Source organism: Pseudorca crassidens, chromosome 13, assembly GCF_039906515.1.
Source record: "Pseudorca crassidens isolate mPseCra1 chromosome 13, mPseCra1.hap1, whole genome shotgun sequence".
Taxonomy (NCBI): Eukaryota; Metazoa; Chordata; class Mammalia; order Artiodactyla; family Delphinidae; genus Pseudorca; species Pseudorca crassidens.
Window position 1 is genome coordinate 38,254,929 of NC_090308.1, and position 14,156 is coordinate 38,269,084.

At 37.0% G+C, this 14,156-nt stretch overlaps 1 protein-coding gene across 9 annotated transcripts in view; it reads right to left on the reverse strand.

Annotated features, from left to right (window-relative positions):
* SMPDL3A (sphingomyelin phosphodiesterase acid like 3A) overlaps positions 1–14,156 on the reverse strand; it is a 29,181-nt gene that overhangs the window by 2,161 nt on the left and 12,864 nt on the right. For 7 of the 9 annotated variants that reach the window (XM_067702220.1, XM_067702224.1, XM_067702225.1 and 4 more), the window contains 2 exons: positions 12,555–12,679; positions 9,410–10,039 (listed from right to left, as the gene is read on the reverse strand). In XM_067702220.1, coding sequence (XP_067558321.1) covers positions 9,722–10,039; positions 12,555–12,679 — 443 coding nt within the window. In that variant the 3' untranslated portion in view covers positions 9,410–9,721. Of the gene's footprint in view, positions 1–9,409; positions 10,040–12,554; positions 12,680–14,156 lie in introns of those variants that run through there. The other 2 variants (XR_010933728.1, XR_010933727.1) reach the window with 1 other exon arrangement.

A 14,156-nucleotide genomic window follows, 5' to 3' on the forward strand; every position in this document is an offset into this window, starting at 1 on the left:
GTGGGATCTTCCCGGACCGGGGCACGAACCCGTGTCCCCTGCATCGGCAGGCGGACTCTCAACCACTGCGTCACCAGGGGAGCTCCATAGATAAAATTTTAATGTAAGAATGGAGGTAAGATGAACCCAAATACTACTGCATGTGGGAAAATATGGGTTTTGCCGTGATTCTGATGGTTTGGCATCTCAGAGTACCAAACAGTAGAGACAAAATAAGATATCAGCTCAAGTCAAGCAGATCCCCTCATTTATTGTGTCTGGCATTTACTTACATTAGCCTATGAGGTAAACAGCAATACACATCCAACTTGAGGTCTAAGAACATAATGACTAAAACTCAGTGTTTCACTGTCTGTGACTTACTTAAAAATACCCCGTCAGAGATAACTGTTTTATGTATGTGCAAGTGAGTGTAAGCTTCAGCTCCCTGGCCAGTCCATTGTTATACTTAAAAGTTCATGTGCTGGGTGTTCAGCTCACTTACTATCGAGAATGAAAGGCCTGAGAGTGGTCAATGCAAGTTCTAATCAGGAAGCTGTTACTCTTTGCTAATTAGAATACTGGATTTCAGAATTTTTTTTTATGTTTTAATCTAGCCAAGGTTTTTTTTTTAATTGAAGTATAGTTGATTTACAAGGTTGTGTTTGTTTCAAGTGTACAGCAAAATGATTCAGAGATATATATTTATATTCTTTTTTTAAGGTTTTATTTTCTTTTGAATTTTTTTTATACAGCAGGTTCTTATTAGTTATCTATTTTACACATATTAGTGTATATATGTCAATCCCAATCTCCCAATTCATCCCACCACCACCACCACCCCGCTTTCCCCCGTTGGTGTCCATACGTTTGTTCTCTACATCTGTGTCTCTATTTCTGCCTTGCAAACTGATGCATCTGTACTATTTTTCTAGATTCCACATATATGCATTAATATACGATATTTTTCTCTTTCTGACTTACTTCACTCCGTACGATTGTCTCTAGGTCCATCTATGTCTCTACAAATGACCCAATTTCATTCCTTTTTATGGCTGAGTAATATTCCACTGTATATATGTACCACATCTTCTTTATCCATTCATATGTTGATGGGCATTTAGGTTGCTTCCATGACCTGGCTATTGTAAATAGTGCTGCAATGAACATTGGGGTGCATGTGTCTTTTTGAATTATGGTTTTCTCTCAGTATATGGCCAGTAGTGGGATATATATATTCTTTTCTTCAGATTCTTTTCCATTATAGATTATTACAAGATATTGAATATAGTTCTCTATGCTATACAGTAGGTTCTTGTTGTTTATCTATTACATATATATAATAGTACTGTATTATCTGTTAATCCCAAACTCCCAATTTATCCCCCTCTCTCCCCTTTCCCCTTTGGTAACCATAAGTTTGTTTTCTGTCTGTGAGTCTATTTCTATTTTGTAAATAAGTTCATTTGTATCATATTTTAGGTTCCACATATAAGTGACAATATATGATATTTGTCTTTCTCTAAATGACTTATTTCACTTAGTATGATAATCTCTAGGTCCACCCATGTTGCTGCAAATGGCATTATTTCATTCATTTTTATGGCTGAGTAATATTCCATTGTATATATGTACCACATCTTCTTTATCCATTCATCTGTCAAGGGACATTAAGGTTGCTTCCATGTCTTGGCTATTGTAAATAGTGCTGCAGTGAACACTGGGGTGCATGTATCTTTTCAAATTAGAGTTTCATCATTTCTAGATATATGCTTAGGAGTGGGATTGCAGGATCATACGGTAACTCTGTTTTTGGTTTTCTAAGGACCCTCCATACTGTTCTCCATAGTGACTGGACCAATTTACATTCCCACCAACAGGGTAGAAGGGTTGCCTTTTCTCCACACTCTCTTCAACACAGAAATGCATTTTTATTGGTGAAAATAATAGTCTGTGGACTAGCATGATGAATGTTGGAAATGGACTCTCAAAGGAGAAATTAAAGATATGCAAAGTATGTAGATTAGCTAAAATGGCATGGATAGACAGATGGATAGATAGACAGATATATAGACGATAGATGGATAGGCAGACATAAAAATATGTGCATGTATTTTTTTTTAAGAGACACTCACTCCTCCTATCATACATAAGCAAGGTAGAAGAGCCAGGAGGCCAGCAGCCTCACCTCTAAGGATGATATCTTAGACAATCCTCACCCTTTCTGCCTCTGAAGGTGAACTCCTGAGGGTTTTGAGCAGTGCCCCGTGAAGGCATATTGAAGCCTGAGTTCAGCAAAGAAACAACGTGTGCCCTTACATACTCTTACTAAAATATCCTCCCACATTTTGAACCAAATGTAAAAGTTAATAAAATCTCTACAATCAAAACCATGACCATAAAGCTCCATGTTGCCCAATGGGGTCAGATGCCACGGTAAACCTTCACGACCTGTTCTGGCAGTTTGGTAACCACTGGTTACTCGGAAATGACTTCTTGTTGCACAGCAATGCAGGAACATAAAACAACGACTGTCTTATTTAAAATTTTAACATTTTGTTCATGACAAATTATTTTGCATTCATTTTGAATTTTTAAAATATTATTTCTCTTGATTACTAAGTGTTTCGGCACCTCTTTAAATTTTGCACCAGAGGCTAACACCTCAACTGCCCTGATTTTGAGCATCTGAGGAGGCTACAAGACTGAAATATTGTATCTCTAGAATTTTAGTGTTTGACTCTAGCAAACCTCTAATCCGAGGTAGTGTTCAAAGAACCCCAATGGATGGAGAATGGGATCTTCTAGAGACTACAAAATGAGCATTGTAAATAAAATGTCTGTTGTTTGATTTTATATGTTATTTTACTATTAAATATTTAGTATCTATATATGTGGTATAATCTGGATGAAACTTGTTTTCATTATTATCTGACAGGCCAGAATTTGGGAATGGCTACCATTATCTGCCAAAAAAGAAGCTGAGAATAAGTTAATTCACAACACTCAAGGAGACAATGAATGGGATCAAGCATAATGTATATTTTATCTCATTTAACTACATTTTTGTCGCACTAACTATGTGTCAAAGGTTGTTTTATATGCTTTACAAAATTTGATTCATAACAATCGTCTTTGTGAAATACTATTATTATCTCTATTTTACAAATGAGAAAACTCTCTTCATTCTCTTGGGAAAATCCAGAACTAGGTGCACCTCGTTTGAAACTGCATGACAGAAAAAGTCCACCATAGATATTATACAAAACTAATGTATCAAAAGGAAAGAAAACATTGAGCCTTTAGACCCAGAGAGGGACTGTATTTTTTTTTTTTTTTTTTTTGCGGTACACGGGCCTCTCAGTGTTGTGGCCTCTCCCATTGCGGAGCACAGGCTCCAGACACGCAGGCTCAGTGGCCATGGCTCACGGGCCTAGCCACTCCGCGGCATGTGGGATCTTCCCAGACCGGGGCACGAACCCGTGTCCCCTGCATCGGCAGGCGGACTCTCAATCACTGTGCCACCAGGGAAGCCCAGAACTGTATCTTTAAAATAAGTCATCTCAAGAACCAAAATACGTTTAGAAAATTTGTTAAAATCCTCAATCAAATGCAAAAACCCAAGAACTCATAACTATAAAGGTTCAGGCAAAATAAGAGAGCAAATCAGTAAGATTTAATCTACTACAGTAATTTTTTTGGAGGGGGAGAAAGTTTTATTATCAAGTTAATGTAAATCCTCTTAAAAACTTTGTTAGAATGCTTCTGTCCCACTCTTGGCTCAAATCTACTTAAATATTGCAGCACTGATTGGCACAAAATTATCTGTGGTTCAGAGAAATGTCTCTAAAGACTAACGTTTAATTATGTCCATTCTAAGAGTTTGTGGTATGAATTTGAAGGGTGGATATAATTTCTTGACTTAGATCCTCGTATCCTGATAGCGCTTTTTCCCCCCAACTTTACTGAGATATAATTGACATATAACACTGTGTAAGTTTGTGTACAACACATTGATTTCATATACTTATATACTGCAATAGAGTTAATGCCTTAGCATTAGTTAACGCCTCCATCATGTCACATAATTACAATTTCTTTCTGTGGTGAGTATAATAATTTTTAATTGTCCACTTATGTATATGTCTTCTTTTTTGTTTCAGGTTTCAATTACAGGCCCTGCACGTAACAGGCATTAAGAAAATGTTTGATGAATAAATGTATGAATCTACTCCTCCCTTTTCCATAAAAATAATTACTGAACATATGAGTAACTTAAATAAACCCAGTATGGCTTCTAAACAAGGGAGCCCCCAATTTGATATTCTGTGGTCTGTCATGCTCAAATGTAGAAGATAAATAACATCTTAAATGTACTCTTACTGAAAAGATCTTGTTTTGCGTCTAAAGCATAAAGATTCCAAATGAAAGATTTTGGTTCTTTCTTCTGTAGCAAACATATCCATTAAAATATAATGATGAGTAGACGGTATTTAAAATTTTTAAGTGACTTCTTTTATTTTCAAAGGATTTTAATATCTTTATATATCTAAAATCAATGCTACCAACTCTTGGCAAAAAAATGAAGGGTTAAAAGAAACTATGGATATTTCAGCTAAAGATTCCAGCTAGATTTTAAGGGGACTGGTGGTTAATGAATTTTCAGGTGAATAAAAACTGCCTCAGGCTGTTGCTATGGTGCTTTGATATCACTTGGCAGTCATTTGCAGGCTTAACAGGAAAGAAGACTAGTGAAGACTATATCACAACATTCCCTGTAACTCCAGTCCTTGTTCCAAGCACAATCCCATTGCTGTCTGGGTGATCTGAGAATAAATGCTTTCAAGACACACACATAAAAAGGGATTTTGTAAGTAGTATCCGGCAGGAACCTCAGTATTAATCTGCAAAATAACAAAACCTGCCTGACAGACTGATCAGAACATAGATTTATCTTCTATGTTGTGACAGCCATTTCCATGTTTTTGCGATTATATGGTTTTAGACAAAGCAATCATTTTAGCAACTTTTTATCATTCTTCCCAAATAGCAAAGGCTCAAGTGGACATCTTTGTAATACAGTTGTCAGTATTTCTGACCCTCTTGTTTTGTGACATGACAGTCACAACCCCTACTCAATAGTTTCTGGGAATGAAGTCCATTGTAATGAAGGTGATCCTGTTAAAAACATTTAAAATATTTTAATTGTTAAATCAGTTTTAGTTATGTGCAATGTGGTTCAAAGGCAATCAGTGTTCCCCATAAGCTGCGCCCACACGCGTGCGCGCGCGCACACACACACACACTCATCACAGTAATGCGCACGCTAGAATGAGCTCCATAAAGGAAGGAATCTTCATCTGTTTTGTTCACTGCTGTTCACCTAGCACATAGAACAGCACCTGGAACACCACAGGAACCCTATATTTGTGGAGAGAATTGTGCCATACAAAACACAGTGCTTGTGGCTTTATGTGTGTATAAACTGAACGTTCCCCAGAACAACACTGAAAAGTATGAGGTTTTGTTTTCCTTGACTTCATCTTCCATCTTCTGTACTTCCAAGTCCCTGTCAAATCTACTCTGTTCTCTGTGGGCATCTAACAATGTCAAAAATCATATTAATATTTATAACTTTTACATAATGCTTACAATGTCCAGAAACTGAGCTATGCACTTTACATTTTCACTTAGTTCCCACAATAATGTTATAAATCAGGTGATGCTATAACTCTCATTTTAATTGACGAGACAAACTGAATTACAGAGAGGTAAGTACCTTGGACTACACAAACTAGAATCCCTGACCTCATCAACTTATCATATGGCCTCCCGATGACCTTCTACTCACTAAGCCCTTTTCCTTACCAGCATGTGAGAGGACAGGTTACCCTTCTTTTCTTATGTCTCAAAATCCCCACTTCCCTTCTCAGTTCTCTTTCACCAACCTGCCAATGCCAATGCCAGAATCCATCCTCTCTGTCTCAACTGGAATCAGGCACGTAGGATGGCTGACTAAACTTGTTACCCATTAGTGTAAATGTTTCCATCAATGGATTGCCTAAGCCAAACATTTCTATCTTCAACCTTTAATCTCTGCTGCTTAATGATAATAATAGATGGTTTTATCTAGTCATTAAGGAATTTGGCCATCAGCAAGAAATGGAGAAAAATATCTCCCAACATAGATATAATTTCATTAATTTGATACTGTTCATTATAAAGCTTACTTACCTATTTGTCAAGCATTGTGTTAGGTGATGGGGATACAAAGTTGGGTAAAGCAGAGCCCTGTCCTCTCAGAACTAAAGGAAGAGAGGGAACAGAGAAAAATGGCATTGATGGTTTTAAATAAGGTAACGATGGTGGCCCCAAGGAGAGAAGATTAAGTGTGCCTGAAGAGGTCAGATAAGTTTTGACAACAAAGGTAGTTTTTATGTGAGGTCTTAAGAAAAACAATATTAGAGAGAGCAAGAAATGGGGGACTTTAGACTGGGAAAAGGAACAATGTGAGCAAAGGTGAAGAAATGGGTAATTGCATGGATGGACCTAGAGGGCATTATGCTAAGTGAAATAAGTCAGACAGAGAAAGACAAATACTGTATGATTTCACTTATATGTGCAGTCTAAAAAAGAAAACAAATGAACTAACATAATTCAACAGAAACAGAGTTATAGATACTGAGAACAAACAGGTGGTTGCCAGAGGGGAGGTGGATGGGGGTATGGGTGAAGTAAAAGAGGGAGATTAAGAGGTACAAACTTCCAATTATAAAATAAATGAGTCCGGAGATGAAATGTACAACATGAGGAATATAGTCAATTATACTGTAATATCTGTGTATGGTGACACATGGTAACTAGACTTTTCATCGTGATGATTTTGTAATATAAAGAAATATCCTGTCACTATGTCATGCACCTGAAACTAACATAGTGTTGTAGGTCAATTATTCTTTCATTATTAAAAATATATGCATATATAGACACAGAGTAAATGCATCAAACTGCTCATGGTCATTACCTATGAGAGGTGGGGATTATGGGTGATTGTTACTTTTTACTTTATCCTTTTATGTATTTCTAGTTGAATGCAATGAACATGTATCACTTGTAAAATTAGAAAGAAAACAATAAATGTCATTAAAAATGAAAAATAAATAAATCCCAATCTTATAATAAATTAGGAAATTGAAATATATGCTACATCTGAAGCTAATAAAAGAATAGAAATTAATCCAACAAAGTGTACCACTTTAAAAAGGGGAGAAAAGAACAATATATAAGAATTTCAGTTCTGTCTTCACCAGTTCTCGACACTGTCAATTTTTCAAAAAACAATTCAATCGGTGTGTAGTAGTAATTTACTTACTTTAAATTTTTTTTTTACTTTTTAGTTTACATTTTTTTAAATGACTAATGTTGTAGAGTACCTTTTTACATGCTTGTTTGCCATTCGTATTTCTTCACTGGTGAAGTATTTGGATCTTTTGACATTTTAAAAAATTGGGTTGTTTTCTTACTGTTGAGTTTTGAGTTACGTATATTGAATTCAAGTAAGTTATCAAACATACATATTGAAAATCTTTTGAAATGTATAATTACATGTGTGTTTAGAAACTGACAATCTATGTTAATTAGAATATGGGGTGGTGATGGGAGGAAAGAGTCTTCACTGAGGCAGGAAAAAAGGCTACAGAAACCAAAAGGACCACTGGGTCCCTAGTCCTGCATAAAGAACAGTCCTCCAAGCCTACAAGGCAATGGTCAGGGGACACTCACAGCCATCTTCCTAAAACCACCAGTTTGGGGACATAGAACTTTCATAAGGGAATGTACTATGTATAGCATAGAATGCAAAAGACCTGAAGTTTTACAATAAAAGAGAGGAGTTTTATACTGATTTGTTTAAAATTAAATAACAGATTGTAGAAAGAAATTTGTTTTACTAAAAGTTAAGGATGATGAATCACACTAAATTTTAATGAGGAGAATTTTGTAAAACAGGAACTTCAGGTATGTTTTGAAAAACTAATTATAAAATAAACATGATCCTTACCTTATTATTTCTTTCTGTGTTCATGGAAAGGTTGCCTAATTATGCTTAACACACACAATTGCTCCAAGGAGAAGCAACTCAAGTAGGGGATGCTGTAGCTTGAGAAAATCCATTCCCTACCAAAAGAATAGATAGCTCATCAATAACTGAATTAATACTATTTTTCCCTTCCTTAAGTGTCCTTGATGTTTGTCTAGAATGATTTAGGCAGTACCAGTGGGGAGGCAGGCAGATGATACATTCCTATAAGTAAGTCATGTTTATTCCTAATGAATTTTAAATATTGTAGAAACAATCACAGTAGTAGAGTCTGAGTTGTTTGGCTGCTTTCTTAGGGTACTAATTTATTTTTTAAAAGAAATCCTTAAGTTCTCAATTTAGAGATGATTAGAATAGAAAAATGTTTAAAGAACTAGAGGAATTCTTGGGTAGCCTGTATCAGCTGTAGTACACTATAGTACTCTTAATCTGTTGCTCTGTGCCCCTCACACTCCCCGCCAGCCCTCTCCTCTTCTAGTAATCCCAACTCCCTCATAACACAACCATCTACCAGTTTCTCCAGCCAAAAATCTAGCAGTCATCCTTTATTTCTCTCTGTACTTTAGCTCGTACATCCTTGCCATCAATAAATCCTGCTGCTTCTACTTACCAAGTATATCACAAAAGGGCTACTTCTCTCCACTGCCAGCACCTCAGCACCCCCCACAGTCCCTTCTCTACTAGACTACTTCAAACCCTCCAAGCGTCTCCATGCTTTCATTATGAATCATTCTCCATAGAAGAGCCAGTATCATCAACTTTAAAGGCTGGATCTCTATAGTACTTAATATATTTAAAAATATATAAAGAAAAATAGAGCTAACATTAACATAGCCACTAGGAAATTGATTGAACTAGGAAAGAAAACTTTACCAACACATTTAAATCCCCTTATATATCTCTCCCCAATCAACTTTCCCATTCATTAACCTCCAACATTCCTGTATTTGATGTTTACCAACACACCTCTTCTGGGGGAATCTATTACATGTATCTGTAAGCAACATATAAATACTATTTCTGCATTTTTAAAGTCTGATAAAATATTTAGCCATTCTCCCGTGACATTCTCTTCCTTAAAACTTAGTTCTAAAGAGGACTGCCCTTCACTCACAGAATGAAGACAGCTAGTGAGGTCATGTCCTGTGATGTTTCATAGACTCAGAGATGGCCCTAATGTAACCTTGGTGTTTTCCCAAGAGTATAGATAGTGCATAAACAGTGTCAACCTCATGATACTTAAAACTGTCTGAACCTCAGTTAACACATGAAGTTTCCGGAAGAATGAATTAAAAGACTGAAAATTATCATATTAAAAATAATTCGTCATACTTAGAGAAAAGTAATTTGTCTTATTGTATAAATGACAATTTCAACAAGAGTATAAATTAAATGCAATTATATAAACTGGAAGATAGGGTATGTACATCCAAACATCATTCTAGTAATGGGCAGTTTAGATACATTCGATATAATAAAAATTTAGGATGTTAAAAATATCTACATTTGGGGCATCATAAAAAAGCAAAGACAGGAATTCTTCCTGCCCACTCAGCAACTCGCCAATTTTTGCATAACAATTCCACAAACTGATCTCAGAAACAGAGCAATGATACATTTTCTATGAGTACAGGCTGTGAAATACTATGGATTGTGCTTTATATAATACTGTTTGAGGCAATCTGTATACGAAATAACATCAAGATTCATAATTGCACAAATCTGAAAGGCCTTACATTTCTCATCACAAATTACCCTACTGTCATAACTCACAAAGAAGTAATTGTAGTATTTTATAAACTGTTTACTGTCTAAGATTGCAAATTGTTTAGCTAATTCATACAAACTTTTTGGCTGCAAATCTTCAATGTCATAGGCCTGGGTCAGGGTATACTCCAGCTTCCAATTAGATTTTCCCTTTAGATTAGCATCTGTCAGGTTCAAGTAATACTGTAGCACATCCTATAGTTAAAAAGAGTAACAAAGCCTGGTTCGTTTTTTGGCATATGAAGTACTGCATATCAAGAAGAGTTCTTATTAGGATTTATGTGACATTCTTAATTTAAAGTATAGTCATTTTAAGAAGTGTGCATTGCTTTTAAAGAAAAAGAGTCCTGATAGAAAAATCTATATATTTTTTCATTTAAAAAATAATGAGCGCTTCCCTGGTGGTGCAGTGGTTGAGAGTCCGTCTGCCGATGCAGGGGACCCGGGTTCGTGCCCCGGTCCGGGAAGATCTCACATGCCGCGGAGCGGCTGGGCCCGTGAGCCATGGCTGCTGAGCCTGCGTGTCTGGAGCCTGTGCTCCGCAACGGGAGAGGCCACAACAGTGAGAGGCCCACGTACCGCAAAAAAAAAAAAAAAAAGAAAGAACATAATACAAAATAATCCAACTATACAGAGGGACTTACAAAATAAAAAGCGTTCAATTCACACACATCAGAAGTAACCACTGCTAACAGTTGTATATAAATCAGTCATATGCAGGAGGTGGCTTGTACCAGCCCACAAATGCTTGACTGTCAAATTTTCAGGCATCTTGCAAGTTAGTTGGTATCACTTTGGCAGCTTGAAATTGGCCATGATGGGAGTATTTATTCCATGGAAATTGGCAAACACTACAAATCAAAGCACTTTTCCCCCTGCCCGGTGAACCAGCTGTTAAACATTTACCAGCACTCCAGTGTGCTGTTCTAGACTTTATGTACAAAGAAATATAAGTATTTAGAATATATATACCTATTTCCTAACTTTTTGGCTTTTTCAAAAAATGAAATTAAACTATACAAACCGTTTTGCACTTTTTTTTTTTAAACTTCACAAAAAGGTAAAATGTGAGCTCCATGTGGGAAAGGATTTTGTTTCTTTCACTGTGTTTTGCACTTTTAAAAATGGTATAGTATTATATCAGGTACATCTTTCTATGTCAGTATACACACACACACATGCACACACACGTGTGTGTGTATCTGGGATTCAGATCCAAAAATAGGCAACTAATAGTTGTAAAAGAATTCCTTTGGGGACTTCCCTGGTGGAGCAGTGGTTAAGAATCCGCCTGCCAATGCAGAGGACACAGGTTCAAGCCCTGGTCCAGGAAGATCCCACATGCCGTAGAACAACTAAGCCTGTGCGCCACAACTACTGAGCCCGTGTGCCACAACTACTAAAACCCATGCACCTAGAGACCGTGCTCCACAACAAGAGAAGCCACCGCAATGAGAAGCCCCCACTTGCCGCAACTAGAGAAAGCCCACGTGCAGCAACAAAGACCCAATGCAGCCAAAAATAAATAAATAAATAAATAAAAATTCCTTTGGACTATTTTCTCAATTGTTTTATCTCCTCATTTAATTTAATGTTTATGGATTAAACCAGATTTTTTCTGCCCTATCTTTTCTTGTAAAAACATGCTCTAGGGATTAACAAATCTATCTCCTACTAAATTTACCTAGAAGAATACAGTCACATCAATAGAGATTTTAACTGAGAAATTCTTTTCAAATTATATTTGTTGAAAGGGGCAGTACCCATAAGCTAAATGCCTGGCCTTTTGAGGCTGAATTGATATATAGAGTCATGTACCAGCTCCAGAGAGCTTTTGTCTCAAAAGTTCCACCTCGATTTATTTTCCTTACAAAAAAATTTTGCCAACATTTATTGAGTGCTTACTGTGAGCCAAGCATTTTCCCACGTGCTTTAAGAATAGTTGTTTGGGCTTCCCTGGTGGCGCAATGGTTGAGAATCTGCCTGCCGATGCAGGGGACACAGGTTCGAGCCCTAGTCTGGGAAGATCCCACATGCCGTGGAGCAACTAGGCCCGCGAGCCACAGCTACTGAGCCTGCGCGTCTGGAGCCTGTGCTCCACAACAAGAGAGGCCGCAATAGTGAAAGGCCTGCACTCCGCGATGAAGAGTGGCCCCCGCTTGCCACAACTGGAGAAAGCCCTCGCGCAGAAACGAAAACCCAACACAGCCATAAATAAATAATTAAAATTTTAAAAAAAGAATAGTTGTTCATGTAGTCCTCACAGCAACTCAGTGAAGTCAGTAATATTTTAATCCCAGTTTTAAGGGGAATAGACTAGGACACAGAGAAGTAGGGTAAGACCACTCATGAGACAGTATGATTTCAGAGCCTACATTCTTCTTCATAGCTGTGTTCAGGAGAAGAGTAATTAATAACAAATATGGAGTAGTGAAAAGTTTCAAATGTATGTAAGTACACAAACAAGGCGCTACCCAATGATGTAAATGTGAAGACCTTAGAAGACAGAAACAGCTTCCCAAAGGCTAACCTCATAAACCCACACTTAGAAAGTGCTGACATTCCAAATATAAAAAAGAAGAAAAACATCCTGAGATTTCAACATCAAGTACGACTCACAATTGCTGTGCTGAAAACATTCAACTAAACTAATGAAAACTACAAAGATATGCATAAATATGGGGTCAATTCTAAAATTGTACCAACTTACCAGTAATTTATAATCACGAGGATCATATTGAAATAGTCTGACACCAGGATTGTTGGTCTGTTTTTCTAAAACACTCTTCACTGGAGTAACAGCAGGAGCCACAAACAAAGAATTTATCGGATTTCCTAGACAAAATATATGTACATAAACATACATTTTTTAATAATTGAGTTTAACTATATTAAAAATATGAACAAATTCCAGATTAAGAGGTTAACAGAAGTAACGGCCAAATGATGTGTGACGCTTGATGGACCCTGATCTGAAACAACACTAAAGAGACACTTTTGAGAAAATAGGGGAAGTTTTACTATGAAGAGATTAAAAGAATTATTGTTGATTTTGTTAGGTAAGTTAATGGTATTATTATTATGTAAGTTATCCATATACTTAGCAATGAATACAGAAGCATGTAGGGCTGAAATACAGTTGATGTATGAGATTTATGTTCAAATACTTCAGAGAAAAAAGAATAAAGAATCATAGGTAAAATAAATGTGGCAAAATCTTGACAGATATTGAATATAAGTGATGGTACATGGGGGTTTGTCTTATAATTCTCTCTACCTATATATATATTTGAAATTTTTCATAATAAAACTATCCAACTTATTACAAGTACACACACACAAAATAGACAAAGCTAGTTTTTTTTGTACTCTACCTATAACAATATTCCAATAATTATATAATAAGAATTTGATTTAAGTGTCACCATGTTTTACACATATCTGCTATAACAGCAGCCCCCAACCATTTTGGCACCAGGGACCAGTTTTGTGGAAGGCAATTTTCCCATGGGTGGGGAGGGTGGGTGATGCTTCAGGCGGTAATGGGAGCGATGAGGAGTGATGGGGAACAGCAGATGACGCTTCGCTCTGGGCGGCCCCGTTCCTAACAGGCTGCAGACAGCGGTCCGCAGCCCAGGGGTTGGGGACCCCTGTATTATAGAACTAAATTTCTGAGTAAAAAAGCTACCAAATGCTGAAAATGGTCATTTTTACCAAGCCCACTCATTCTAGATGAAGAAGGTAAATAAAGCATTTCAAAAATGTTCCCCAGGGCTTCCCTGGTGGCGCAGTGGTTGAGAGTCCGCCTGCTGATGTAGGGCACACGGGTTCGTGCCCCGGTCCAGGAAGATCCCACATGCCGCGGAGCGGCTGGGCCCGTGAGCCATGGCCGCTGAGCCTGCGCGTCCGGAGCCTGTGCTCCGCAACGGGAGGCCACAACAGTGAGAGGCCCACGTAACGCAAAAAAAAAAAAAATGTTCCCCAATTACTGAAAAAAAAAAAATACATATTGATTTTTCTCATGGCTGACTACTAAAAAATCAGAACTCTTATTTTGTTAACTCTCAGTTTTCTTGCCCTTATACAGAAGTTATCTTTAAAAATAGATAATCGTTGTCTTATTTAATGCTAGAGCTTCTTCTATTTTTTTTCTTTTAATGCTGAGTAGATGACAATGTCGATAAGCACTTAAAAGTAGGAGCTTAATTTATTTTAAACCAACAGTAAATTGTGCTTTGCTCTTTAAATTCTGAGAAGTAAATCTAATCATATCAAAGGAAACTTGAGTCTAGCAGGTAAATAAAAAAGGGTG